General features: G+C 42.5%; 2 protein-coding genes and 1 long non-coding RNA gene across 3 annotated transcripts in view; 2 read left to right on the top strand and 1 right to left on the bottom strand.

The window, feature by feature from the left end:
• Window positions 1–1,290: 1,290 nt before the first annotated feature.
• On the top strand, window positions 1,291–4,281 carry IFT22 (intraflagellar transport 22). Its single transcript, XM_058854239.1, has 5 exons — window positions 1,291–1,407; window positions 1,616–1,695; window positions 1,778–1,867; window positions 2,160–2,362; window positions 3,264–4,281. Exons 1-5 carry the CDS (start codon window positions 1,369–1,371, stop codon window positions 3,410–3,412), a joined length of 561 nt encoding a protein of 186 aa, XP_058710222.1. The 5' UTR covers window positions 1,291–1,368; the 3' UTR covers window positions 3,413–4,281.
• A 1,310-nt stretch (window positions 4,282–5,591) lies between these two features.
• On the bottom strand, window positions 5,592–7,516 carry LOC131586912 (uncharacterized). Its single transcript, XR_009279268.1, has 3 exons — window positions 7,420–7,516; window positions 7,077–7,223; window positions 5,592–5,705 (listed from the first exon to the last, which is right to left on the bottom strand). It is a non-coding gene; the product is annotated as an uncharacterized LOC131586912 (long non-coding RNA).
• Window positions 7,517–20,096: 12,580 nt separating this feature from the next.
• The window catches only part of RABEP1 (rabaptin, RAB GTPase binding effector protein 1), a 46,017-nt gene continuing 40,044 nt past the window's right edge, over window positions 20,097–26,069 (top strand). Inside the window, exon 1 of the mRNA XM_058854238.1 lies at window positions 20,097–20,288. Coding sequence (XP_058710221.1) covers window positions 20,255–20,288 — 34 coding nt within the window. The 5' untranslated portion in view covers window positions 20,097–20,254. The remainder of the gene's footprint in view (window positions 20,289–26,069) is intronic.

The following is a 26,069-nucleotide window of genomic DNA, read 5'->3' on the forward strand; positions in this document are numbered from 1 at the left end:
CCATTTCAAAAAACCTTTTGCCTCTCCTAACAAACCTTAATAAGAATCTTCAAGAGCTTGGTTTCATCATCCTTCCAAAGAGAATCTGCAGTTAAAATCGCAATGAAGCAAGGAAGGAAAGCACTGCTTGAGCTAGTGAGGAACACCAGAGTGGTGCAGAATGGTCTGAAGACCAGACTGACAGAGGGCTCTGGAAGAGGACACTGACCTCTGCATGTTTCATCCCTCCAGGGCTGCTTACCAGGGCACTGGGGCCAATGCAGCCACAGCATTTCATGGATGTGGTCAGCAATGGGTTGCAGTGGGCTTAGTGGTCGCTATTTCATCTTTCATTGACTTTTGGACCCTGAAAGGTTGCACACAGCAGTCGTGGGCTTTATATTCTCACGGTTCAAAGATTGGTATCTATGGGAAGAAAAATGGTCTGGTAGGGACTATCAACTTTCTCCCACATCTGCCCTTCAGGAGTCATCAGCTGTTCCTCCTCAGTCAATACTCAGGGGTCACACAGCTGGAAATCCTGTCCCCTACTGAAAGCAGCAGCTGGGAAGTGCCAGGAGGATTTTCCCCCTAGCAAAGCTGCCCTGGGCCACACCAGCAGGTACATTGTGAAGGATCCCTTCGTTCTTTTGCTGTGACACCACACTTGCTCCAGCAGTCCAACGAGCAGGCCGGGCAGAGCAGGGACAGAGCAGGGGAAGAGTGAGGGGACAGCAGGGACAAAGCACACAGAAATCACACACAGAATTCACACACAGAATTTACACACAGAATCACGAGGCTGGAAGAGACCTTTAAGATCATCGAGTCCAACTCGTGCCCTAACACCACCTCAAATAAACCATGACACTGAGTGCCACATGCAACCTTTCAAACACATCCAGGGACGGTGACTCCACCACCTCCCCGGGCAGACAATTCCAGGACTTTATCACTCTTTCGGTAAAAAACTTTTTCCTAACATCCAACCTAAATTTACCTTGGTACAGCTTAAGACTGTGTCCTCTCGTTCTGCCAAGCAAGGACACTGCGGGGACAAAACAAGGGACACAATGTGGGGACACTAAGGGGACACAGCAGGGACGGAGTGAGGACACAGTGGACGGATATGAGAACGGAGAGGCGACGTGAAGGGCACAGAGCAGTAAACAGAGCGCGGAAAGAGCGCTAATACAACAGGGACACAGCGCGCTCGACCGAGGACACGAGAAGACGGAACGGCCATTGCGCACAGAGCCGGCCCGGCCGCCGCCCCCTCACGCCGCGCCCCGCCCCTCCCGCCACGTGACGCGGCAGAGCCAATGGGCGCGCGCTCCCGCCGCCGCGCGCGTTGCCGGGCAGCGGCCGCGGGGGGGCGCCGTGCCCGCCATGCTGAGGGCGAAGGTGCTGCTGGTGGGGCCCCGTGAGGTGAGAGCCTGGCCGGGACCCCCCGCACCCCCGGGCGGCACCGCCGAGCCGCGGGGTCACTGCGGCGGGAGGGAGGGAGGGAAGCGGGACCAGGCCTAGGCCTGCACACACCGGGGCTGAGCGGGAGGGATGGCGCGGGGGAGCATCGACGTTGTGGCTTGGGCACATTAAATTCCTGCGTGTGTCTTTCACCCCCGCGTTCTGCCAGTCGGGAAAGTCGGTGTTGGCAAACTTCGTGTCCGAAAGCACGGAAGGGATCTGCAGCTACAGCCCGACACAGGGGGTCAGGTGAGCGAGAGCCCCGAGAGCCCCGGCTGTGCCGTGCCGATGTGTGGGATCATATCCCATCGTGTATCCATCATTTCCGCAGGATCCTGGAGTATGAGAAACCAAACCTCAATGGGAACAACAAGGGAGCCGGGTGTCGATTCGAGCTGTGGGATTGCAGTGGTGATCAAAAGTAAGCCAGCATTGTTGCTTCCTCCAGGTTACTGAACTCCTGATAGTTCTGTTTACATGATATTCCTACTTAAGGCTCAAGCCAATGGTCTGTTTGACATGAGGAGTATTCCTGACTCTTTACTCCAATATATTTTTATAGTTTCTGCTGTAAAGCATCCAACACTGGGTACTCTCTGCCATGATCACAGCTGAACTTCTGTGTTCTTGAGAAGGGGAAAAAACTTGAGGAAGTTTGAGTGCATGTTTCTGCTCTACAGCTGTCAGTCCTTCAATTTTCTCTGTTTTTCAAGGTTTGAAACATGCTGGCCAGCACTGATGAAGGATTCTCACGGTGTAATAATAATCTTTAACCCTGATCTGCCCAGCCACCTGAAAGAAATCGAGATGTGGTACTCGTGCTTCGTGCAGCAGCAGCCACTGCTTGACAGTCAGTGTCTCCTGGTGGCACATCACAAACCAGGCAGTGCAGGGGACATGGAAAACTTGTCCTTGGGTAAGGAGATGGAAAATTCCATTTGTAACTCAGAGTTTTTCATTGATCTTTGTGTCTTTCAAATTGTTAATACCTTATGGCTTGCATTTTTCATTTAAATCTATTGAGTAAAGTGCTTTGCAAAAACAGAAATCATGGATTTCAAAGGTCATCTAGAAGGTGAGTAATATTCCCATTTCACAAAAATGGGAAGGGAAGGTTAGAGTGGGTTCTCCAAGTGTGTATGCAGCTGAGGTAGAAGTTAGAACTCCTGCCATATTTCCTCATCGGTAGTAGTTTGGTTCTTACATTGGATTTTTTTTTTTTTTTGTAACAGACACTTTTGAGGGCATTTAAGTCTGTATTTTGCCAATCAAAAGAATAGGAGCCCTATGAAATAAATGGCTGATGAGCTGCATCTTAAAATTAGCAATAGGTACCTTAGACACTGCAAAATTATTTGTACTGTTTATGGCTGTGAAAACACACACTCCCTTCTGGGCAACCTGTTCCAGTGTTCAAACCAGCACATGTTTGTTGTAAGCATTAATATATTCATACATATTTAATACAACAATATCATTCCGTAATTTTGAAGTAATCAAAGAGTATCATATCACTTCAGTAGTAAAATTGCAGTTCAGTCCTCAATGTGTTTAATTCTGCTTAACTGAAAAACTTGACTTCACACTTCAATAATAATAAACTTTGAAGAATTTAATCTGGCAATGAGCTGTATTTGTTTGCAACACTGACAAACTCTCCCGCATTTCTCCTTGCCCTGCTCTGTGTTATCTGGGGTGTCAAATGTTGTGTGCCACTGAATTCCACCTGACTTTAGCATGAGCTGTCTCATGACCTTGAATGTGACTCTTTCTTTTATAAGAGGAATATACCTAATTATTCTTATTTACTTTCAAAGCTTATCCACTGAACAAGCTAAAATTGATACATTCCAACTTGGAGGAAGATCCTGAAGATGTTCGGATGGAATTCATCAAGTACTTCAAAAGCATTATCACCATAATAAATGAGAGCAGAGAGAGAGAAGAAATGTCAATTATCTCATAATATTAAAAAAAAATACTGAACAAGGAAGAAAAAAATAATATTTTCCCTTTGTAAGCTACACTAGCCTATGAACAGACCCTCCCAAGGAGAATTTGCCAGGCTACAAATACTTCTGTCTGTGAACAAGTGCTGACATCAAGTGAACTGTGGTTCCAAGGAGATGGCTGCACATCCAGGAATTTGAGTAACTTTTTAGCTGCACTTTGGCGTCAGAGGCACAAGAAGGTGTTGTTATATTAGTGTGGTCCAAAATACAAAGGTATGGGTCATGCCTTCAGAATTACTTTGTGCAGGGGTGCTTGGAGAAGAAAGCCTGACAGAACTTAACACTAGAATTCTGCTGAAGCATCTGGGCAAAGTACTCATGATAGCTGGAAAAGTCTTGTCTTTGGAAGTCAGTACAAACTGATTGGAATAGAGATCTGAGAAGAGGTGTAAAATCCACTTCTTTATGTTCCAAGTTGTCTTTGTCTTTCCCTTGAAGAGAGCACATTGCACAGCCATTGCCTTGGCAGGACACAGCAGGTTGCAGTCTTTCTCAGGACTAAGTTTGTCTTCTATTCCAACAAAATAAACATGTTGTGAGGACAATGGTTAGGTCTCTCTGGGAGGAAGGAATTGAAATCTTGGTTTAGTGCAATATTTTGACTTATGTCAGGAGCTCCAATAAGTTGTGCATTCTCCAGAGGAGGAAAAGCTGTTTCGAAACTTTACTGTTCCCCATTGCATTGAAATAAGTGGTTTCATAGATAATTTACTTTCTGATTTGTTTGGTTTGCACTCATTCCTGTTCTTCGTGTGTTTTGCTGCAGAAGACATTTTCTTTGTAACATGCATTACTAAGGCAATAAAAACATTTTAAAAATGCATCCTCTGTTCTTAAAGGGGAAGTTAATTATGGGTTCGTGGAACTCTTAGCAACTTGTTTTATTTTTACTAAGGAAAATAGTGATAAAGTTGTTATACATTTCAGCCTACAGCAAGAGACATAGCCAGATAAATGACACCACGTTGACACTGTCTTTTAGTAAATATCCTGTAGAGAAAGTTTGTTGTATACCAGGAAGTACTTTATGTGTTTTAGTGCAAGACAACAGGAGTAAGAGATTCTTGGCTTTTTCAGTGATCCACCTTAATTAATTACTATTTTTCCTATTTTCATAGTTCTCTGAGTAGTGAGTAGCCTGTCCTTGTGCAAGTAGCATGTGAGGTGAAAGGTTAAAAGATCTCTGAACAGTTCCTGTTCTGCCATTAAAACTAAAAGCTACAGTTGGTTCTGTGAGGCAAAGAGGGTGGGACTGAAGGAAAGCATCAGTGAGAGGAAGGACACTGGGAAAGAAACAAAATAAGCAGAAAAAGATGAATAGGTTGGAGTTGAGTAGTGGGAGGTTGGCATTTCAACATCCACATGTTATTAACATGACTTTTGAATAATTAGGCTTTCTGTGCTTGCAGTCAGTGTCATAGGGTGGTCTGTTGGAGGCAGTTATTAAAAATACACATTCGAACTAGAGAACAGTTTTTTACATGCTGCCTTAGATTACTTTTTCCTTGTAGCCAGCTGTGTGGTGTTGTGGCCAATTTTTAAAATATACTGCCTTAATAAAATCATTTTTTCCCAACAGCAGCATTGTGATATTCACTGGTAAAAGACTGGTGTGAAACCTACCAAATATTTTATTTGGAATGTAAAACTGTTTGGGTGATTCCAGGGTTGAAAAGTCAATGAACTCTCCTGTTCACCACTTTGCTTCATATAAAATGTTAATCATGATCTTACTTTAAACTCAAAAAAAGGTTGTAAATTACAGGTACCTATAGACTGCAACTGTAGGTTCATCCGAGAAGAAAAATAGTGTTAGAACCAAAGACAGATGCTTAGACTTCACTTCTTATCATCCAAAAAAGGTCATAACACACAATAAATATGGAACATCATTCATAAAATCTGGCCAAGAAATTAATTTCTGTCACTGCTGAAGAACAGTAAAGGCATAGACTATGGGAGGGCAGTTGTGTCTCTGTGCCTGAAGGCAGATGGTTCATAAGGGACTGTTCTGTGCTCTGTCCTGTTTCTGCCTGGGAGGCCAAGGAAGTGCCAGGCAAGTGTAAAGGAAACAGGGAGCGTGTGGCAATCAGCCACGAATCAGCTGGCAAGATGTGGGTTTGACTGGAGTAGGAACAATCCAGCAGCAGAGGAGAACAGCAGCCTTGCAGCAAGAGCACTCTTTATTCTTCCATGCTGAGGATCTCACCACCATGCTGGGAAGTTCATAAAGGCTTTTTAGAATGGCTGTTCCAAGAAGAGAAAGGCAGACAACCAGTAAAATCTGTCAACTCCTCCAAAATGTAGCCTTCTCCAGGTGTCCTCAGTCTCTTAGAGTGAGCAGGCCATGTCCCCTTCTCATCCTGTCAGCAGCCATGAACCCCAGCCCCTGGCTTTGTATCAGCTGTGCACAAATTGGGAATCTCCAAGTTCCCCATCCCTTTCTGTGAATCCCTGTCCATATTGGAATTTAGTGGGTATTTTTTCCAGTGTTTTTTCTGTCATGGTTTTGGGAACTGAGGCTGGAATCAAGAGCATGGAAAATTTTAAGTATTAATTAATTCAAATAAATTCAGCCTCCACAGTGCAGAATCCAAAGTCTCCAGGATATGCCAGCCATGCAGTGAGAAAACAACCTGTCACTTCAACAGAAGTTTTTCAGGTGCAACATTATTTTGTCATTTGGCACTGAGTAATGACAATCCTGACAGCTTACTTCATTTTATTTATGATGTACAGAAATGGTTTTCAAAGTTTTATTGCTGTATAGCTACAAAACCCTTTGTAGCTGTGCATGAGTTCTACTCAAGTTCACACCTCCCACAAAAGCAGTTAGTGCATCATTGCTCTGGACAAAGAGTCAGCATGGAAATTTGATAGGGAGCAGTCAGAATCAGAGCAACTCTGAAGGGCTAAAATGCAGAATTTCAGGACTTCAGGGTTATATCCATAAAGTTAAAAGACTGTGGCTACTTTGCAGGCTGGTAATTGAAGATGTTTAAGCTCTTCAGTTATAAGAGTTTGCTCAGGTTACCTCTTATAAGCTGTTTTCTGCACACACAGAACATTGTGAAGCCAGTAATTCCTGGTGAGGATGAAGACAGTTACAGGCAGTGCTACCCAGATGTGTGACTTGTTTACAACTAAACTTTGGGAGTAGCAGCAAAGCTGAATGAAATACATTTGGACCTTACCAAAAAAATGCAGCTTTCTTTTCAAGTCATATATTTTGAAGGCCAGGCCTTTGGTCTCAGTTGCTCTCAGCAGTATTGTTCTAATGGACACAATAGACATAAGAAATCCCACGTTCCTATTTCTATTATTGTGTTGCCAAGTGACTAAAGGGAGTCACGTAGGCCCCCACAATGAAGAGTGCCCATCCATGCTGGGGTTTTGCATGCTCAGTTTAAAATATGTAGGGTGCTGACATGCAGATGCTTTAGGAAGCAACTTCTAGAAGGTATCCAGGACCTCTTAAAATCACATCTTAAACAACTCAACTTTTCAACAGGAGTGCCTTGCTCTGGAGGTCACTTATATTTCCTCTTATAATTTCTCCAGAATTCCCCACTGGTGGAATACTTGGTGCAGCAAAGATCTGCCAGAATACCAGTTTACCTTGTTGAGAAATTGCCTTCCCCAGGATGCTGGAAACACCACAGCAGTAATGCTCACAGCTTCAGCCAGTGCTCTGCACACACACCATGGCACCAAGGAGTACCAGACACCCTGTGCTGCTACTCCAAGCAGTGCAGGGGTTAATTCCTGTGTACAAAGCAAACCTTATGTCACTTCAAGTGTGCATTTTTGCATTGATCCATACAGCTTATTTACTTAGGAGAAGTTTCCCCTTGGGTGACTGAGCTTTGCATAACTAGACACTTGGAAAGGCACCTGCTTAGAATTTGCTGAGAATTCATCCTGTGAAAATTCTTCAAAAACTACAGCAGGAACCTCTCACCTCGTGCTGGAATCACCAATACGATGGAACTGGCTTGTTCAAGTGGCCTTCAGGTTTGGCCACCCATGCTCAGAAAGATACACTGAATCAGGAAAAGGCCACTGAATGGGTGAAGAAGAATATATAAGCAGTGTTGTTTTTTTTCACTCTAGCAACATAGCAAGGAGATATCCTTGATGTCTGAAAATAAATCACAAAGAAAGAAAATCAACAATTACTTGGACATAAGGTAACTGGAGCAATCAGAAGAGCAGAAATGTTGAAAAAGGGTTGGACCATTGTAACTAAAGTACACAAACCTAACTGTAAAGCACTCACCATCTGCTCCTTTTGCTTATTCTCCCCTTGCCCTTAAATTGTATGTAGAAATAATTTGGCCTTGAACAAAAGTTTTGTTTGTTTGTTTGTTTTTTCTGAAAGACACAAAAAGCAGAGGATATCTAACATATTCTGTTTGTGTGTAATAATCTAAACTAAAAGGCAGCTTTGGGACAATACTAAATGTGAACAAACTAGTCAACCAATAACTCTAGTCTGGAAGTTGATGGTTTCTAACACAGTGGGAAAAACTTGGTTCCATAAGAATGTTTAATTAGCAATTTGTGATAGATTGTCACTGGACTTCATCCTTCTAGTCTGTCTTTTATGAAAACAAGAGGCTTATTTTTTTTTTATTCATGCAGGTATTTTTCTGCAGAGGTGGCAGTGAACCAGAACATCAGCTCCAAACTTCCTTGAACTTTGAGAAACTTGGATTCTGATTTGTACTCCCCAGCAGGAGATTGGCTGAAGACATAGGTTGTATTTACACATATGAAGAGGAAAGAAAGCCATTTTATCAAGACATACCAGAAGAAAGATAACAAAAATTTTCTCACGTGAATCTCACTTTAGAGAATACTGTCTGAAGATGGGTACTGGGTTTTGCTTGCATAATTCTCAGACAGAAACAAAAAAATGCCACATGTTTTCCTGAGTTCTATTGTCTCTCCCTCCTTTTGTAAGGAAATTAAAGTCTATTTCTCTCCTAGTTCCATGAAATCTATCTGAATCCTGGTAACAAGTCTCTGAGAAATTGCTCAGAGGGAATAACAGACAAGGGTACACCCTCCACTGCTATGTTACTGCTCCATGAGTTCCAGACAAAAGCATTTCTTGTGGTTTGGCAGCAAGCATCTACTCCTAAAACTCTGGGACTGCATTGTTCTTTACATGTCAAAAGTTGATTTAGTACCCACAGGCACAGATTGCAGGGTCTCTCTTTTTAGGAGGGATCTTCAGGTTTTCTGGACTGCTGGGGTCACCTCTCACAGCCAATGACACCATTTGGGAGTGTCACACCCGAGTGGACTGTAAAGAACAGGCCCTCAGGTCTGCCCTGCAATGAATATTCCAGGATTTTTATCCTGACCTAGGTTAAATGGTAATACTCCAGAAACTGAGCAACTGACTGCCAGGCCCATAATAACAACTCTGAATCATTAAATAAAGATACATCTTCAGGATAAATTATTGTTAAGGCTCCAAAATAGTTCTGCTGTGTTTGGAATTCTAATAATGGGAGGCAAGCTTGACTGGAACCTCTAATGATACAAAGATCTTGCAGTCTTGCTTATCTGAAGCTATGTTAATGAGCCTGGGACTCAAACACAGCTATTATGAGGCCCTTCTGCTCAGAATGGTGTATCTTTACTTTTAAAGCAGATCATTAAAAGTAATATCTAATGAAAACTCCATCTGTTTTCCATTGAGTGTACACTTGGCTTTTTTTCTTTTTTATTCTCTAAGGCTCCATGAAGCTTTGCAGCACACAGGGCTGACACTGTCACATGCTAACAGGACAAGCCAGCCCTTGATGCAATTCCTTCATCCAGGGAAGTTAAATATTGGGTATATCTGGATCTATTAACATAAAGGTAACCTTTTGGACCTTTAATTTCTTTTATATCCAGGAACTGGAGAGAGATGCACAAATATGAAGTGGTGTAATAAATTTTAAGTCACACAGACCTGCACAGAACCAAATCTACGGACCATAAATGTTATTTTACAAAGCATTGGCAATAAAAGCTGAGACTTGCCACTCTGTTCTCTTTTACCCAGCTAAATGGGAATTTCTGAGCCCTGTTGAGACACAGGGTCTATGACACAAAGTTGGGCAGTTGTGATCCCTACAGACACTCTTACAGTCTTTTATCACATGAACCTACAGAAGCCAAACACATGCACATGCAGTTTCCATTACTAAATAATTCATTTGCCAGTCCCAGAAAAACCTGGTAGTATCAGATACACAAACACTTTATGCTAAGTGCTATTAAAGCCTAGTTTCCAACAGACTTGAGCCTTAAGGATTTACCCAAGTGTAGATTTTCTATCCTCTTATAAGGGTTTTCCTCCCTTATTCTCTATACAGACATGGCTACCTGCAGTAAAGAATTTTTTAGGCATTTCACAGAACAAGAAAAACATGCCTAAACTGACCATGGAAATTAAAAGTTTTTTTCCATCAAAAGAAGAGAATTCTAGAACAAACACCAAACAAAGTGTGAAATTGGGAGAAGAGACAACAAGGAGGAAAGAGCATATTTTTGAATAGCACCAAGCTGTTTATGAAAAAGATTGGAAACTTGGCTCACTAGAGAAGCAGAAAACTGGACTCAGCAATCCAAAAGATAATTTTAATTCTACATTTTCTATCAGAACTGGTGATAGAATTGATTTTTTTCCTTTATAATTAGTTTTCTCTGCACTTACCTGTGCAACCATGTAAGTTAAAATGCATGTCACCTCTTTCCCATGCTCCAGCAAGTACAACAAGAAGAGAATATGACCTCTTGTGTGGCCCATAAAAAGCATAAATTAATGATGTCTTAATATACACTCAATGTGACAGAAAGTTCCATATTTCATACAGCTTTATAAATAAAACATATCTTCTATGGTTGATCACAAATAAACCAGAAGAGAATCAAGCAGGTAATGCAGAAATACAAAGTAATAAAGATTGATTCTTACCTTTTGTTTTGTAAGAAAATGAGACTCATGCTTATGTTTGTTTATATGAATTGGCCCCAAATAATGTTGGAACTGGTTCATAATTCCCACTCAGATTTTCAGAACTTACAATATTTAATTCCTCCAAGTTCTGTGAAAATAGACAGCCAAGTTAAGACAGAGTATTCATTTCTCATTGAAGAAACAGGCTAAAATCAACTCAATTCCCATTAAACATCGGAGAATCCATGCCTAAACACAATCCAAGATATAAATCCATAGGAAAAATATATTTCACTGTTTGCAGAACTACTTGTATTGAATGAGATCACAGAGATATAACATCAGCATGACAGAATCTAATCACCACTCAACAAACATTTTGGAAACAAGTCAGCAACCACATCTGTTTCACCAGAACCAGAGCCTCATGTGACAGGAAGCTTATTAGAGACCCTGTCTCTCATTATTTTGTTTTTGCTTATAACTTCTCAGCGTGAATATTCAATATTGCAAAATCAAGCAGCTTGCTTTACAGACCATCCAGAAAGGAGAAAGAAATTGTGTCAGACATTCCAGATCCTGAAGAAATTGATGCCTGTGGAGCTATGGATTTCTACCAGCAAAACATCTGGCACAAAACAACATTAAACATGAATGACTTGCCTCTCTTGCTTTCCCCTTACCATTGGTGTGAGGCAATAATAACTTCTCTGAAGTTCTCTTGATGGATCAAGCCTGAAAACAAAACAAAAGAGAAGAACTCCAGCCCTTTAAACATAGTAAGACATAGCAAGACATCTTAAAGGAACATAACTTAAAATACCTTATTTTCTTATTAGCAGAAAATGTTACATTATGAGACCTTTTTCTTGGTTACTGTACATGAAACAGTTGCTTTACAATACTCTTGAGTGCAATTTAGGAATTCCCATTAGGTGCTTTTTCATAGCTTTGGTCATAGCTCCAGGAGTCAGAGCCTCTGAGCAGGTAAATTTGGTAAAATTTACAGGGGAAAACACCAGTCATAGGAAAATCTGTCCAAGAGTGAAGCCAAATGTCCAAAGTCTCAGCCAGGGTAACAGTAGCTCTGTGTACTCAGCCTTCCTTAGCTGAAACACTTCCTAAAGTGAAAGGATTCATCTCTAGGTCCCTCTCTGCAGACACATCAGACAATATCTTCCCAAAGCCTCCGCATAACCTTTCTTTCTTCTTTCTCCATCACCTTGTGGACAGATAAAAAACCTTTCAGGGACATCTTAAGCCAGTGTTGCCATTTCAACCCCACAGATGTCAAAGTGATTTTTACACTCTTTCTGCTGAGCTAATTGCCAAGCCCCAACAAAGGGACTTTAATGGGTTGCACCAGGCAATAAACCATCATCTGCTGGCTGTAGCAACAAGGAAGGAAGAGAGGGAATGCAAAGTTGGAACAAAGCACAGATCCAGAGTAGGTCCAAATACTTGCAAAAACTGATTTATCCAAATATTTGATACCAGATGTTCTACTCAGACAACTTTAACAGACCTCCACAGAATATTAAATGTTTCTCATGTTTTCAGTACCCAACACTCTCCATCTGGGCACTTCTGCCACAGGGCACAAACAAAACACTGCTTAATATTAATCAAAGAAGTGAGTTTTGTTCTTCAAGTTCAATATAAAAAGAGTAAGAGCAAACACATGCTAAGCTGTTCCTGGGAACACTGAACACAACAGCACAACAGAGGAACTGTCTTGGATTACAGCATTTCTAAATTATTCCTAAAGTTTTGTTTTAGGGAGGATATATCAGTGATATGTTACCACAAACATTGTTCTAAACTGGAGCACTCTTCATCTCTGATTAATAAATATCCAGTTCATAATATACCAAATTCGTATGTCCTTGCTTACCTAGAGTTTCCACAGATTGTTGGACAGCTGCTATTCCATGGAAAAGTTGCATCCTTTTTCCTGGACATCTATTTGGGTATCACTTCTTTACAGATAACATGTATTTTTGCCTGTGCCCATTTTTAGTCCCACGGACTCCTTGTTCTCCTGTTAATTCCTTTTCTCTAGCCCAGTAACAGCCTGTAGCCATATGTACTAAAATTTACTACTTATTGCACACAACTGTGCAAAACATTTATCCAAGTTATTTTTAATTCTTGAAATCCAGGACTACCTACATTTGTTAAACAATACAGGCTGTTGAGACTGTGCAGTGGCACCTGAGGTCACTTCTCCTTTATTTTCTCAGCTACCAGCACATCCTCCTAGTCTCTTTTTGCTGATTCAACTCTGCAAAGGGGAAGGATAACAGGGTAAGTACCTGGTCCAGTTTTCTCTCTCTGCAGAAGCTCCATTCCATCATGGATTTAATTCACCTACTTTTCTTAACTGGCCCCATCTATTGCCACCTCCACTTCCTCCTTGTATCTCTTGCTCCTGCAGTCAGTAACTCCAACTCAGAAGACAGCTCTTTAAAAGATGTGACCTTCTAGGTTGTCTCCTGTCCTCCTGAAAGGCTGAAAACTCTGCTAGCTTTCCCTTATAAGTTCCTTCTATAACTGACTGTAGCCTTTTTCTGTGAACTCCTCGTGCATCCCACCAGGAGCAGCTGGACCATGGGATGTGCAGAGCTGCCTCTGTCCCAACGCCACCGAGTTCTTTTGTGTTTACTCAGCTCAGGCACTGGATGGTGCTCTTGGCACTCTTATGCTGCAAAAGCGCTCCTCAAGCACTCCCACTTCTCCCGAGAGCTGTAAAAATTCCCCGGGGTCAGATACAGTTGCATGTCTAAGCCCCTAAATCCCAAGAAGAGTGTGTTTTTACTACCCAGAATGTAGCTGAGGCTGCAGTGGAAGAAGCCCAGCTAGGTAAGGACAAATGCCAAATGAAATGTCACTGCCTATGACACACAAATCCACTGAGCAGTGGCTTTCACATTCGGCCTCAAATATTTTATTTGCTAATTGGTTCCTTATCAGTGTTCCCCATAGCAACAAGGGAGATGTAAGTGGCATAAAGTGGGCTGAGTGACATTATGTCTGCATGTAAATGTGACTGGGATTGTGCATGGAGGGGATGATCTGAGGGAGGTTAACAACATGATGTGAAACCTCCTGTGGTCTCAAAGGAGAAAGGAGCTTCTTAATGCTGCCTGAGTGAAGCAAGGAAGCTATGTCAGCAGCAAACCTTTTTGAGAGAATCAGACAGATTCTACAGAATATGAGTTTGTTTGATCTTTTTGCCTACTAAGAAATATTGATTTTACACCAGATGTTTGGTTATTTTTCATAAGAAGGACAGAAGATTTTTAGTATTTTTAAAGGTGTCATGAATAAGCAAAGGAAATATACTTTATGGGAGAAAAAAAGCTATAGGGAGATAGGAGATAAATGTTCAGGGTTTTTTTCCTTTCTTTTCCTGATTTTTGTGCATCCCCAGGCAAATCAGGCTGTTTGAGTTTGCTCAGCCTTGTAAATTTGAGGTAATTCCTTCTCTTCCAGCTCTTCTAAAAGTCTCTTTCCTCAATGGAAAGTGCCATAGAAGTACAAAACATTTTGTGTGTCTGCATCTAAGGAACACAGGACTGGAAACGGCACTCTAGCAAAATAAAGAAGCAAATAGAGAGATGACTGTAGCATTTTGGAGAAATCAGGGGAAAAGGGAATAAAAGGCTTCATAAGGATGGGGTGGCATTGATGAGAAACATCTGGACTAGCTGGATGTACCCACTGACCTAAGATGTGGGATTTAAACTTGTATTGGTAAGTATTTGGATTGGACCACCTCTGGTTATACAGACATCAGCACAGCCCCAGAAAAGGCTCAGGAATCACTGAAGAATCTTACCTGGAGGAAGGCCTTGAATTACACTTTCCAGCAAGCCTACCTGGATTAAACAGTTCAGAGGGTGGGTTTGTTCATCTGAAGGACTTGCACAGATTTGGTGATCCCCTGGGAGCCTATGGCAGCCCTTCAGCTGCATGATCCTCTGTTTACACAAAGACTGCTCTGTCTTCTTAGGTATCCTCCTTTTAATGTCTCCAAAGACAGTTCTGAAAGGGACAAACTGAGGGTTGAGAGTGCTTGGATGAATAAAATACTCCAAAATGAGCACTGCTGTTGAAGCCTTAACATGGAAATCTTTTGGCTACACCATTTAATACGACACACATGGGACAATGAATTTTACAGTACTTGCAACACTCCCTCCTTCTCTTGGCAAGTGGGCATTGCAAACCATTAGAATTTATGGGATAACTGAGCTGCTTGTGCCTCAGAGGAAGAAAATAGGATAAATGGGCCCAGTCCTGCAGATCTGACATGACTCATCGAGGTTAATGAACCAGCCGGCTCAAGATTCAGAAGTTGAGTGCAGGAGGTGCTACTGCTCACATGGGCTCCTGCTTAGAGAAATGCTACTACAGGCAATACATGTAAAAACAGCCTCAAGAAACAGAATCCCTGTTGTTGATTTAGGTTTTTAAAAGAAAAGTATAATCTCATGAGCAGAGTGAAAAACAAGAGAGTTCTCTCTGGGGTCCCACTGTTGTCCCCATGTGCAGGACCACATTGGGTTTGCTCAGCAAAGTCTGATAAATGTGTGGTGACTGACCTGGGCCTTGCTGGTTCCTCTCTCCTCTGTTTTGACATCCTGCTGCAATAGCAGAGCTGCCAGGAGGGAGCCTTTGTCCAAGTCTGCCTTCAGCAGTGATTCAAGTGGAGATGCAGTAGCTGCAGTGTGCACAGGTAACTTTGTAATGCAGGTTCAGTGAGTCTGAATGAGATATGGCGTATTTTTAGATCTTCCCAGGAAGGAGAGTATAACCAAAAAGCAGAGCTGTGCTTCCCTGCAATGGCAATTCTGATGTACTGCTGAGCAAGGTTACCCAAAAGACTGTGTTCCTTTGTTACTCACACAGATTGATTTTTTGATTTCTTGGTTATTTTGCAGTAAGAAAAATTGTTTAGTTTCATGGTATATCACAACATTCAATGAGCTTGTCCCTTGGGAACACCAAGAGCTTTCAGTTCTTAATATAGACGTCTTTCAAATGAGATCATTAATGTGTACATATCTGGATTTAGAGCCAATGCAAGCACTTCGATTTTTTGCCTGCCAAATTTTCATTTTGGGCTCCATTTTCTTCCCATATATTCAAAGAACTGCACCACATGGAATCCTTTAAACAATAGATGGGATAACATAATTTTTCAATTGCTCTTGAAAAAGTTTTTAACTACATAAACTATTCCAGGGTTCACTAAGAAGTTACCATTGCAAATAATGTAATTGTCCCAGACTAAATTCCTTGCATTCCATAAGAACTTTTGAAGCAAAGAGCATGACTGATTTGGGATTTTTAACCAGACTCTTTATGGTAATACTTAGATGAATGTAAATTTTCTCCAAAAGCTTTGCTTTAAAAAGAAAGGACTAAAGCCCAGAAACACTCCTAGCTGCAGAACCAATAACTTAATGCTAATGACTCATTGATCTCAATAGAAGGAAAATAAACATTTAAAAATTAGGAAACTGAACACTTAATTTTAAACAATTAAAAAAAAATAGTGAGAAAAACAGTAGAGAAAATCTGGCAAACCTAGAAATATATAAAGTGCAAGTAATAAATGCTGCTTTTCCTCTTTTGTGAGCTGGACAAGGCTGTTACTTGCCTTTGGAATGAAGCCAAGGTTCACTGTCCTGCCCTCCTTAAAGATGTGTGTGACTTCTCCTTCCCTGGGCTTCACCTGGAGTTTAAAACAAACTTTTCTTTTTTTTTCTGGTAACATGTTTACTCTTATCATCCGAAACATTCTTGTTGAATTCCTCCAAAGATTATGTCATTGCATGGTTTGGCCAATGGAGACTGTTACCCAACTCTCCACTGTGTAACACCTCCAGGTAGAGTAGGTGGGGGGAGATGAAATCTCCTACCTGCCGAGGCAGAGGGCCCCGGTTCTGCAATTCTCTTCCCCTGTGGATGCCCTGGAGTTTAGTCTGTAGAACCCACAAAGCCACTTCCCAAATCCACCTCGTTACTGAGCTTTCTTGGATTAATTGAATTAAGCAGTGGGTGGTTTAAAAGATGAACTACACTGGGAGCAGGGCCTGTAATTCACTGCAAACCCCCACCATACAGGGCACAATGGAATCCAACTTCTTTGTGGCCAGCAAAGCAGCAGACATGGGGAACAGCACTTCAGAGGGCCTTTTGGAGCTCCATTTTGATTCTGTGATACAGGCTTCTCAGTTCCCACACGTCAGCCTGTTTCCACTGGATTCACACCAGATGCAGACTTGGCCTTGCAAGCCCAGAAATTTAGTTTATCTTTTTAAAGACTCTGGGTTTGGTAGAATTGGCTTAGCTGTCATTTAAAAAAATAGTATCTTGTATCACTCAAAACAGAAGGAATTAGTTCTGTATTTATTAGCCAAGCCTCCTGTGAATACAAAGCTTTTGGGATCATACTCTTCCTCAGTCTGATCACAGCCCTGCCCCTTTAATCATCCACAACAAGGGACTTGCTGGAGATGCAGGGACTTCCCCAAAGCTGTGCACTTTGTGGCAAGTACAATGTATGTAACTCGATCTTGTCCTGACACGGAGCTGGGACATAGCCAGGGTAATTCAACCAGCCTCAGGATCTGGGACTAGTGTCACAGATAAGGACAGTGATAACTACACTCTTCAAAGCCTCATGAAAATACATGCCTCAGTTGAGGTTAAAGTGCCCCAAGTAAAGGGGGAAAAAAAGAAAAAAAAAGCAAAGACATAGAGAAAAATCTTTCTACATGATCAAAAAAAATTAGCAGAGAAAGTTTCATTTGGACTTGAACACCCATAAGCACAAAAGTCAATCAACTGTAAGTCCTATTAGGGAAACAGATTTTCTCCACTTATTCATTTTCCTCAAAGAAAATGAAAATACTTCTTCTCTCCTAGATATGTTATGTGAATTATTTCACTGTGCTCTTTGCAACCAAACAACCCCAGTCCCCCTCAGTTTCCTCCAGGTCTCCAGTGTTCACACTCACTGCTTGCAAAAAACTGGATGTTTTTTTGTTCAAACAAAACCTGCAAACTTCTCTTTTATAAAGAGCCTTCAGGATTACATTTCAGGCAGAGTGCAAGGTGACAGCTCCTCCTCCACCTGTCCTGACGCAGCACACACTCTCCAGGAAGATGCATCTTCCATTCACACGTGTCTGCTGCTTGTGCTGCTGATGCTGAAAATGCCTATGTTAGGCTTTTAGGCCAAATAAATTTGATAAAAATTCATGGGATTTAAGGAGCATTATTTCTGGAGAAGCTTATTCCAGAAATAGTCTCTGCTCACCTGCGCCACTGATTCCTTAACACTGCATTTGTCCATCATTTGCACCACGGGGACTGGAATTCAGGACTTCTGGTCTCCGCTGGTTATGTGCTGCAAGACCTTTTCCTCTGACTGAAAACTGCTGCTAAACCTCCTCTACCTCTTTTAAGATTTAGCTGAGTCATGCTGGAAATCCTTTGAGATCAAGGCTATAATAACTACAAGTGAGTAGAATTAAATGGGACATTTTGGGAGGCACAGAGGAAGTTACTCAATTGTTCCAGGTTAGAAGACATTCTGTTAGATACTACATAAACCTTCACCTCTGTCAAGTCCAATTACTGTTCAGAAAAGAAAGATTAACTAAGAACCACACCTATAAAGCTACTACAGCTCTAAATTGAAGAACAAAGAAAGGAAAATAAAAGTACAAGCCCCTTGAGAGTTCTTATATGTTTGAAACTACATATAAAACTCATTCAGAATGTAAGCTCAGGAATTCAGATAGAGATTGCAAATGTTGCAATTTCAACAGTCAATATCCCATCATCTCATCTATGGAAGTGATGAAAGTGAAATGATAATTCATCCCTTAATAAGCACTTGTAGGTACAGCAGACATCAAGCTTATTATTATCTTACTTGTTTTTTGCAGCAGGAGTGATGCTGCACTGAGTTTGATCCTTGACCGACCAAAATGTGTCAGAGTTTTGCCTCAACATGAACAAGATGAAATTATCTGCTAATATAGGTGCTTTGAGGTACTCATATGAACACACAGCAGGGTGGAGTTTTAGGAGCTCAGTTCCTACACTCAGGACTAGATTTACAGGGAGATTCATGCACTAAATGCTTGTAACATCCAGCTACTTATAAAAAAAGCCTAGGAAGGAGCTAAGAAATTTGTAAATGTACCTCAAGTGATAGATGCTTCATCCTTTGATCATCTGCCACTAAGTCAGCAATTCTGTGAGCAGCTGACACTTCTGGGTTCTCCAAATTTCCATGAAGAAAGACCTAGATGTCTCAATTTGAAAACATTGAAAAGTTAAGTCTTTAGTTTAAGCCTGCTTTATACAATGGCAAAGACTGAGAAGATTTACCTCAACTGATCAAAAAGGGAAAAATGGAATAATTTTCAAAGACTCCCTATTTCAGGTTTGCATTTGACTTAAATGAGCAAAAAATTAATGGGAAATGCAGAATCCCATGCCTTGCCATACCATGGCAAACAAGGCTTGAAAGACTGTGGCAACAAGTGAGATTCAGTTTAAAAGTGACTCATTTTAGGGTATGGAAGCCATAAGAAAAGTGAGTTGTAACAGATCTTGCCCTTGAAAGGACCTGGTATTGTAATTCCTACTCCAACTCTGCCTTCTGTGATTTTTACATGTGCTCAAATGATGTAGATCTACTATTTTATTGCTATAGCCTGGAGTTCAGACATTCTCCCAGTCCGGTGGAAGGACTAAAACCCATGAAAGGACTAAACCTCCATCAACAGAGCCCAACCATGGTGCTGGGAAAGGGACCCCTTGGCAGGACAGGCTCCTTCCACTGCCCACATGGGTCACAGCTGCATTATTGGTGTGACGACAAGTGTGACAACTACAAACAGGGCAGGGACTAATACACCAATTTCCATGCCAAGTGTGTAATTTGTAATCAATTGTTTGTGGACCCTCTGACTTTTGAGGGTCCTTTTGTCCACAAGGATTTATGAGTCTTGGGTGCTCCCATCCACTTTAGAGTGAGTCATCACATTAGAGAAAGACTGGATGTGGCACACAGTGCCACGGTCGGGGTGACATGGTGGGGATCAGTCTCAGGTTGGACTCGATGACCAGGTGTTTTCCAACCTCGGTGATTCTGTGATCAAAGGGCAGAATTTGTTGGTGTTACTCAAAGCGACTTCTTCAATAACAAACGTTAATTATGCCTCCGGGCTGTAGGCCGGGGGATTTCTCCCTTGCCCGGGGCTGAGGGGCCAGCTCGGGCAGGGACCCGGGAGAAGCCACCGCCACCCTCATCCTGTCCCCAGTCCTTGTTCCAAATTATTCTCCTCGGTCCTCAGTTTCTGTCCCTGCACCCATTCCTGGTCCCTGGTCCCAATATTTGGTCTCTGTTCCCCATTCCGGTCCCTATTCCTTTACCTGTACCCTGTCTCTGGTTCCCGGTCTTTGTCCCTGTCCCTGTCCCTGTCCCTGGTTCCGGTTCCCGTTCCCTGTGTCTACCCTCAGTCCCTGTCCCCGGTCTCGGTCCATGTCCCCGGTCCCATTCCCGGTGCCCGGTCCCTCCCCGCTCGGCGGCCGCAGCCGATCCCGTGCCTCACCGTGGGCGCCTGCGCGGGGCTCCTCCTCCTGCTGCTTCTCCTCCTCCTGCCCGTCCTCCCCTCCCGCCGCCGGCGGCCGCTGTCAGGATGAGGCGGAGGAGGCGGCGGCCCGGCCCGGCCGCTCCCGTCTCTCTGCCCGTGGCGTAGCGGTCCCCGCCCGAGGAGGCCGCGGCGGCGCCGCCCGCCGAGCCATGGCCCAGCCGGGCCCCAGCGCCCAGACCGAAGGTACCGCGGGGGCGGCGGCGCGGCCTGCGCAGCCCCGGGCTCGCCTGAGAGCCGCGCCGGCCGCGGGGCGAGGGCGGCGGCCTGGGCGCGATCGGCCGGGCACGGTCCGGGGGGCCCGCACGGAGCGGGGACCCGCCGGGAAGGAGCGGGGAGCGGCTGGGGGAGCTCGGCTTGGAAGGCCTTGGGAGGGGGCGGGAAGCAGCGCCAGTGGTTTTTTAGGCTGTGAATGTGGAGCAAGGGCGGCTCCCGGCGCGCACGGAGCGGGGATAACGCTGGGAGGACGCGCTGCTGCTGGGGAAGGGGAGCCCAGCCTCGATGGGACGAGGCCTGCCCGCCCTGGCAGGGGAGGAGGGAAGGGTGGCGGTGGATGCAGGTAGACACCGATGCTCCTGGTGGGACGCCGTCATTGATTTGGGCACGGCGGGGGATGTTTGGCTGTGTGCGAAAAGGCACCTCGGAAGGTTCAGGTCGGGATGTGCAGTGTGAACAGTGCCTTCATTTGCTGGAAAAGACAAAGAAAATAACAGATCTTCTCTCAAGGTGGTATGTACCTGTGCAGAAGGAAGCTAAGCTTTCCCTGAAGGTTCCTGCTGTGGAAAGGTTATTTCTTACTGGTTTGAGAGGAATTGTGGACGTTTTTTACTTTGGAAGAGGTTGCAGAAGTGTGTGCATATAAAAAAGCTGTAGGTAATGCTTAGCTTGGAAGGTGAGGTTGAAGGGTCAGTGTTTACTGTGTGGGATGTATGGGAAGGGTTGAGAAAAACCAGGAATTTAAGTTGAGGCTAGTTATAACGTAGATATAGGAGAACTGGAGAGAGGTGCAGAATCCTGCAGGATTGGTGCTTACCCAGCCATTGGACTAGGCCAGGGCTCTCTTTTAGGGAGCATTTGAGTTTCCTTGGGAAAGCACTCTGTTAGGAAAGGGCAGTGTTGTATTCTTAATTATGCATGTCTAGGGAATTGCGTGGGCTTTTTTTTTTTTTTATTTTCTTCTTTTTTTTCCTTTGTGGAGTTACTCGAGAAAGTGCTTTTCCTCAGGGATTTCAGCCTGCCTTTTGAGAGTAATGATGCAGGTGCTTAGATTGTGGGGTTTTCCCTACATTAAGGGCAGTCATTGCTGGTTTGTCCTTCTAAAGCACTGAGGGGAAGGTAAGTTTCCCTGCTGTCATGCTTGTAAGGTCAGTGTAGGTAGGGGTTATTCTCCTGTACTTTGTGGTGAATAACCATTGTTTATTGTTCTGAGGGCTGCAGAACAACTTCCAACAAATTTTCCTCTTGGCTCTTGCAGACTGTCACACTGCAGGTGTGCGGGGGAACTGTGCAATGTACAAATGTTTGCTGTCTCTTGACCAGGAAAAGCAGTTGTAAATTTGTAGTGTATTAGAAGACCCATGTTGGTTGTATTTGGGTTATTGTTATTTAAAAGGAAGGCAAAAAAGTGCAAGAAAATTTAGTGGTTTGATAGGTTGGTGAAGTCTGTCTTACAGGAGGTATGGATTGCTGTCTTCTTCCTGGTCCCTAGATGTGGGGAGATGAGGATGCTGTAGAGAAGGGGACTGGCTGGAAAGTTGGATGGATTCTGAAAGTGATTGCTGTGTCCTACACTGAAGAATTGGAGCTTCTAAAATGGCTCCTCTTTCCATCCTCTTTTTGCAGCCATAGGACCAGTTTTGGTTTTTTTACCCACTTTGATTACTATACTGTTCTTATCTATGTTGGTTTTGCTTGTAAGTAACTTACCAAAAGTGTGCCTTGAAACTATTCTATTTTAATGTGGAGAAAATTCAAGAAATTAATTATTTAATATTTTTAGTTGTCTGTACTTGATTTATTGCTTAAAGGAGTAGCATAACCTCCGATTTAAGATTACATGTGACAAAATAGAACTGGATTAGTATGTTCCCCTGAGGAAAAATAATGGCTTTTTATAATTACTTGCTTAGATTATAAATAACTTAAGCATTCTTTACTCATGCAAGTCACATCAGCTATGATTTGTTTTTGTGAAAAGTAAGTATAAAAGAACTACTTTTTCTGCTGTGGTAGGAATAACATATGGAACAACATGAGAGGAATTAATGTAGAAATTGTCTTCTATACCAAAGCCTGCACTGAAATGAAAATGGGCCCAAGAATAGGGGAAGGAATAGTGCAGAGAAATAGGAAAAGAATGGGCGTTGTGTCCTACCCTGGTTTGTACTTTGGATTAGTGGAGACGTTAATAACCCTCTAATCCAGTGTGTGGGGTAACAGAGTTGCTGTATGATAAGAATCGCAGCGAGGCCGAGGGCAGCCCTTGGCTGCTGCTGGAGCTTTGTGCTCTCTGCTGGGAACTGTGAGCTCATGATCTTGACCTGTGCTGCAAGTAGGTATGTGCTGCCTGCCCAAAAAGCCCCTTGCTTTTTAGGGGAGAGATTTTAATTTAGTTGTGTTGTCCAGATTGCATTACCACACCTGTAATGTCTTATTTTCTAAAATATTTTTACTTTGAATATGATATTCAAAATTCAGACCTCTCAGGCTCCCTGGGTTTAGTTTGGATCTGGGTGCTTGCCATCTCAGAATGTAAGGTTGCCAAACAAAATGTGTTGGCATAGCTTTTCCCTATCAGAATGCTCAGGATTTAGTGTAATTCTCCTTCTCGTTTCTGGAAAACACTTTGATGAAGGAACTGCAGTGACATAAACCATTATTTCTTCAATGCTAAAGTTAATTAGAATGCTAGGCCAATTATTAAACTCTTCTTACTGTTCTAAACTTAAACCATTAGTACAGTCAGACTGATAATTAGCATATCCATTGATATTGTTCAGGGATAAACTGTTAATGGCACAGTCTATCAGATATTTTAGTAAGAATTTCCTGGCAGAAAGAATTGATCCAATATTGGAGTAACTTAGGCCAGTAAAAAGTGTCTGTGTGTCAGTGGTGGGAGGCTGTGCCATCTCAGTGGAGAGAACTGCTCAGCTGTAGATGGAGGATTGGAGGATGTTGCCATATTGATTTTGGTGCCAGCAGCAGTGCCGTGATCCTCATTGTGTCCCTGTGTCAATAATCCAGGATCCCAACAAGAGCTGGGGCTGTCACACATCCCAGGGGCCAGATGATGCTGGTGGAGAGGTCAGGAATGTCACGCAGAAAATGAACTAACAAAACCTCAGGTGCTTTTACATTTCTAGCTTTTTTTCCTTGTAAGCATGTCACTTTTAAACAAAATTGAAGTATCTAAAGATGCTATTGCTCATCTCCAAGCTAGGTGTGGTTCATAGGGGACTGGCCATGAGTGCTGATTTTCCATTCTGCTTTGTTGATGCAACTGTCAAATGTCAAATTCTTATCTCTTGGGAAGTAACTTCAAAATTGTTGGAACTTTCCAAGAGGCAAAAAATTTCTTCCCTCACTTTCATTTTGCTTGGTCCTTGATTTATTATTATTCAATAATTACTAATATTATTACTATGTTTTTAGTATATTATTACTAATATAATAAAAAATACATTCTAATTAAAACACAAACATTCACACTTATTTTTTTAGGCCGTGTGCTTTTCTGACATTTCAGTGGACAAATCTGGAATTTGGTTTCAAAAACAAAACAGACACCTTGGATGTACATGTTTCCATCTCTTAGAGTTTCTAAGGAAGTTTTGAGCAGTTCAGCAGATCAGTTTGCTCTGAAATGGGAATATCCACATTCAGGGTGTCTGTTTTCCTGTCCAAGTCAAATTGCAAATCTCCTAATTCTGCAAAATACCCTGACCATATTCTTTATCATTACCTGTTGATCTGTGAGAAGGCACAATGAATATGCTTTAACCTGTGGACTGACTCTGTCTTGCATTTTGGACACTGGAAGATGTAAATTCTTTGCCCATTTTTATTTCTTCTTGGCCACTTCCCCATTGTCACAGAGAAGATGGGCTTAGTAATGTGTTTTCTTCCCTTCCTGGCCTGGTGCCTCGGGATGTGTAACTGCTTTCCCATAGCCCTTGGTGGGTGGACTGGATTCCCACTGTGAAACTAGTTTGTATGAGCTCCCTTGAAAGTGCTTGAAGAAGGAATTTTGTTTTAAAACTTTCAAGAAGCTAAACCAAACAATTTCTGTCAGTGTGGGAGTGGACCAAATCCCATAGGCTTCATTACGGGTGATGGTTGACTGGCAGACTTTCACTCCAGGCATTTTATTAAAAAATGCTTCTCAGATGAGAAGTTTTCTATCCTAAATTTAGGTATTTTAACTACACTCTTTTCTTCTTAAAAAATACCAAATATGTAGTTTTAAAATAAATGAAAAAGCCTGAGGTTGAGATTATGGCTTTACTCTGACTGAAGTCTTTCAGTAAGAGCTGGTAACATTGATAAGCAACATTTAGTAACCAGACTGCTGTGAAAGCTATTGTGAGTATTTCAGAGGAACAGCTTTCATACCAGAGGTCTGCTACTTCTCAGTGGTTCAGCCTTTACTTGCACAGTTGGTTTTAGTGTCTGATTTAGTAGTGGCTGAGTTAATGGTACTACCCTCCACAAGTTAGTCTATAAATAGGGTAAGCACTGTGTCATTTTAGTCACAGTATAGTCAGTTAAGCATGATGATGAATTATCTCTGGAAAAATTTAAATCATTTGATATTTTTGTGTAAATTGGCATAGGAAGAACAAGTGAGCGGTATACCCTTGGTTAATATTTCTGTGCCTTTCAGAAGAGGGGTTTTTTTACCTGGAAAGTACCTGGTGCTCAAGAAGACTTCTGAGTTGTCCTGTTGGTCTATAAGCAGTGCCTGAAGTACCCTAAGAATGCAGAACTGCAGCATGACAGCTGATATAATGAGGAATTGTGTGTATTTATATTTTTTTCCCATTCATGTCTCCTTCTGTCAGCCACAACTCCCCTTGGCATTCATCTGACTTGTGATGGTGCTTCCCTCCTTCCTGTCTCTATCCTACTCTTCCCAGCCCTGGCTCCTTCAGTACACTGAAGGGGAAGAATAAAGTTTTTGAATCACCTTTTATGTCTGTTTCCATCTCCTCTGGCAGTTCCTGCTCCACACAGTGAAAGAGCAGAAATGTGGCCTTGCTTGCTCTTTGGTCTGAGGTTTTTCCTCCCTCCCTGGTCAAACACCCAGTCATTTGACCGTGTCTTGGGCAACTGCTGCTCTTCAGCAAGTCCTCTGGTTTCCTCAGCCTTCCCTCCCAGCCACCACCTCAGTTTCTTTAATACTGCTCTCCTTGCCTTTTGCAACCCCTTGTTGGTGGGTGTCCCCTGGACCTTGCCCTTGTTTTGGCTGCTGCAGGCCTTGCTCTGCTCTGTGGAATCACACCCATCTCTATTCCATCTCTTCTAGAGAAACTCCCATGACTGTACAAACTTCCTCAGTGAAAAATGTCTTTTCTGAGCAATATGGCTCCCTAGCTATGCTGAATCTTAGCTCATTAGCTCTAAAATATATTTTTCTTTATTTAAGAGCTTCCATGTTGTGTTACTCTGGAAGGAAGATCTCATTGTGCTTTACTTTTGGTATAGAGAGCTACTCATCTGCTTTCCAGCCCCACCTTATACATGCTCAGGTTCTGAGTGTTTTTTCAGAACAGATTATAGAATTTTGAGGCAGTGATCTTCAGTTTCCTAATCATGAGGTAGGCTGACATCTAATTCTTTAATACCTTGGTATCTGTATAAACTGAAGTAGCTAAGTGCCTCACAGATTGCAAAAAAAATCATTGCTGGAAGTTAACTTATGCCTCTTGGAAATGGAAGTAGAAAATAGAAGTGTTCCATCTTTTG

The sequence above is a fragment of the Poecile atricapillus genome, chromosome 21, assembly GCF_030490865.1.
Source record: "Poecile atricapillus isolate bPoeAtr1 chromosome 21, bPoeAtr1.hap1, whole genome shotgun sequence".
Taxonomy (NCBI): domain Eukaryota; kingdom Metazoa; phylum Chordata; class Aves; order Passeriformes; family Paridae; genus Poecile; species Poecile atricapillus.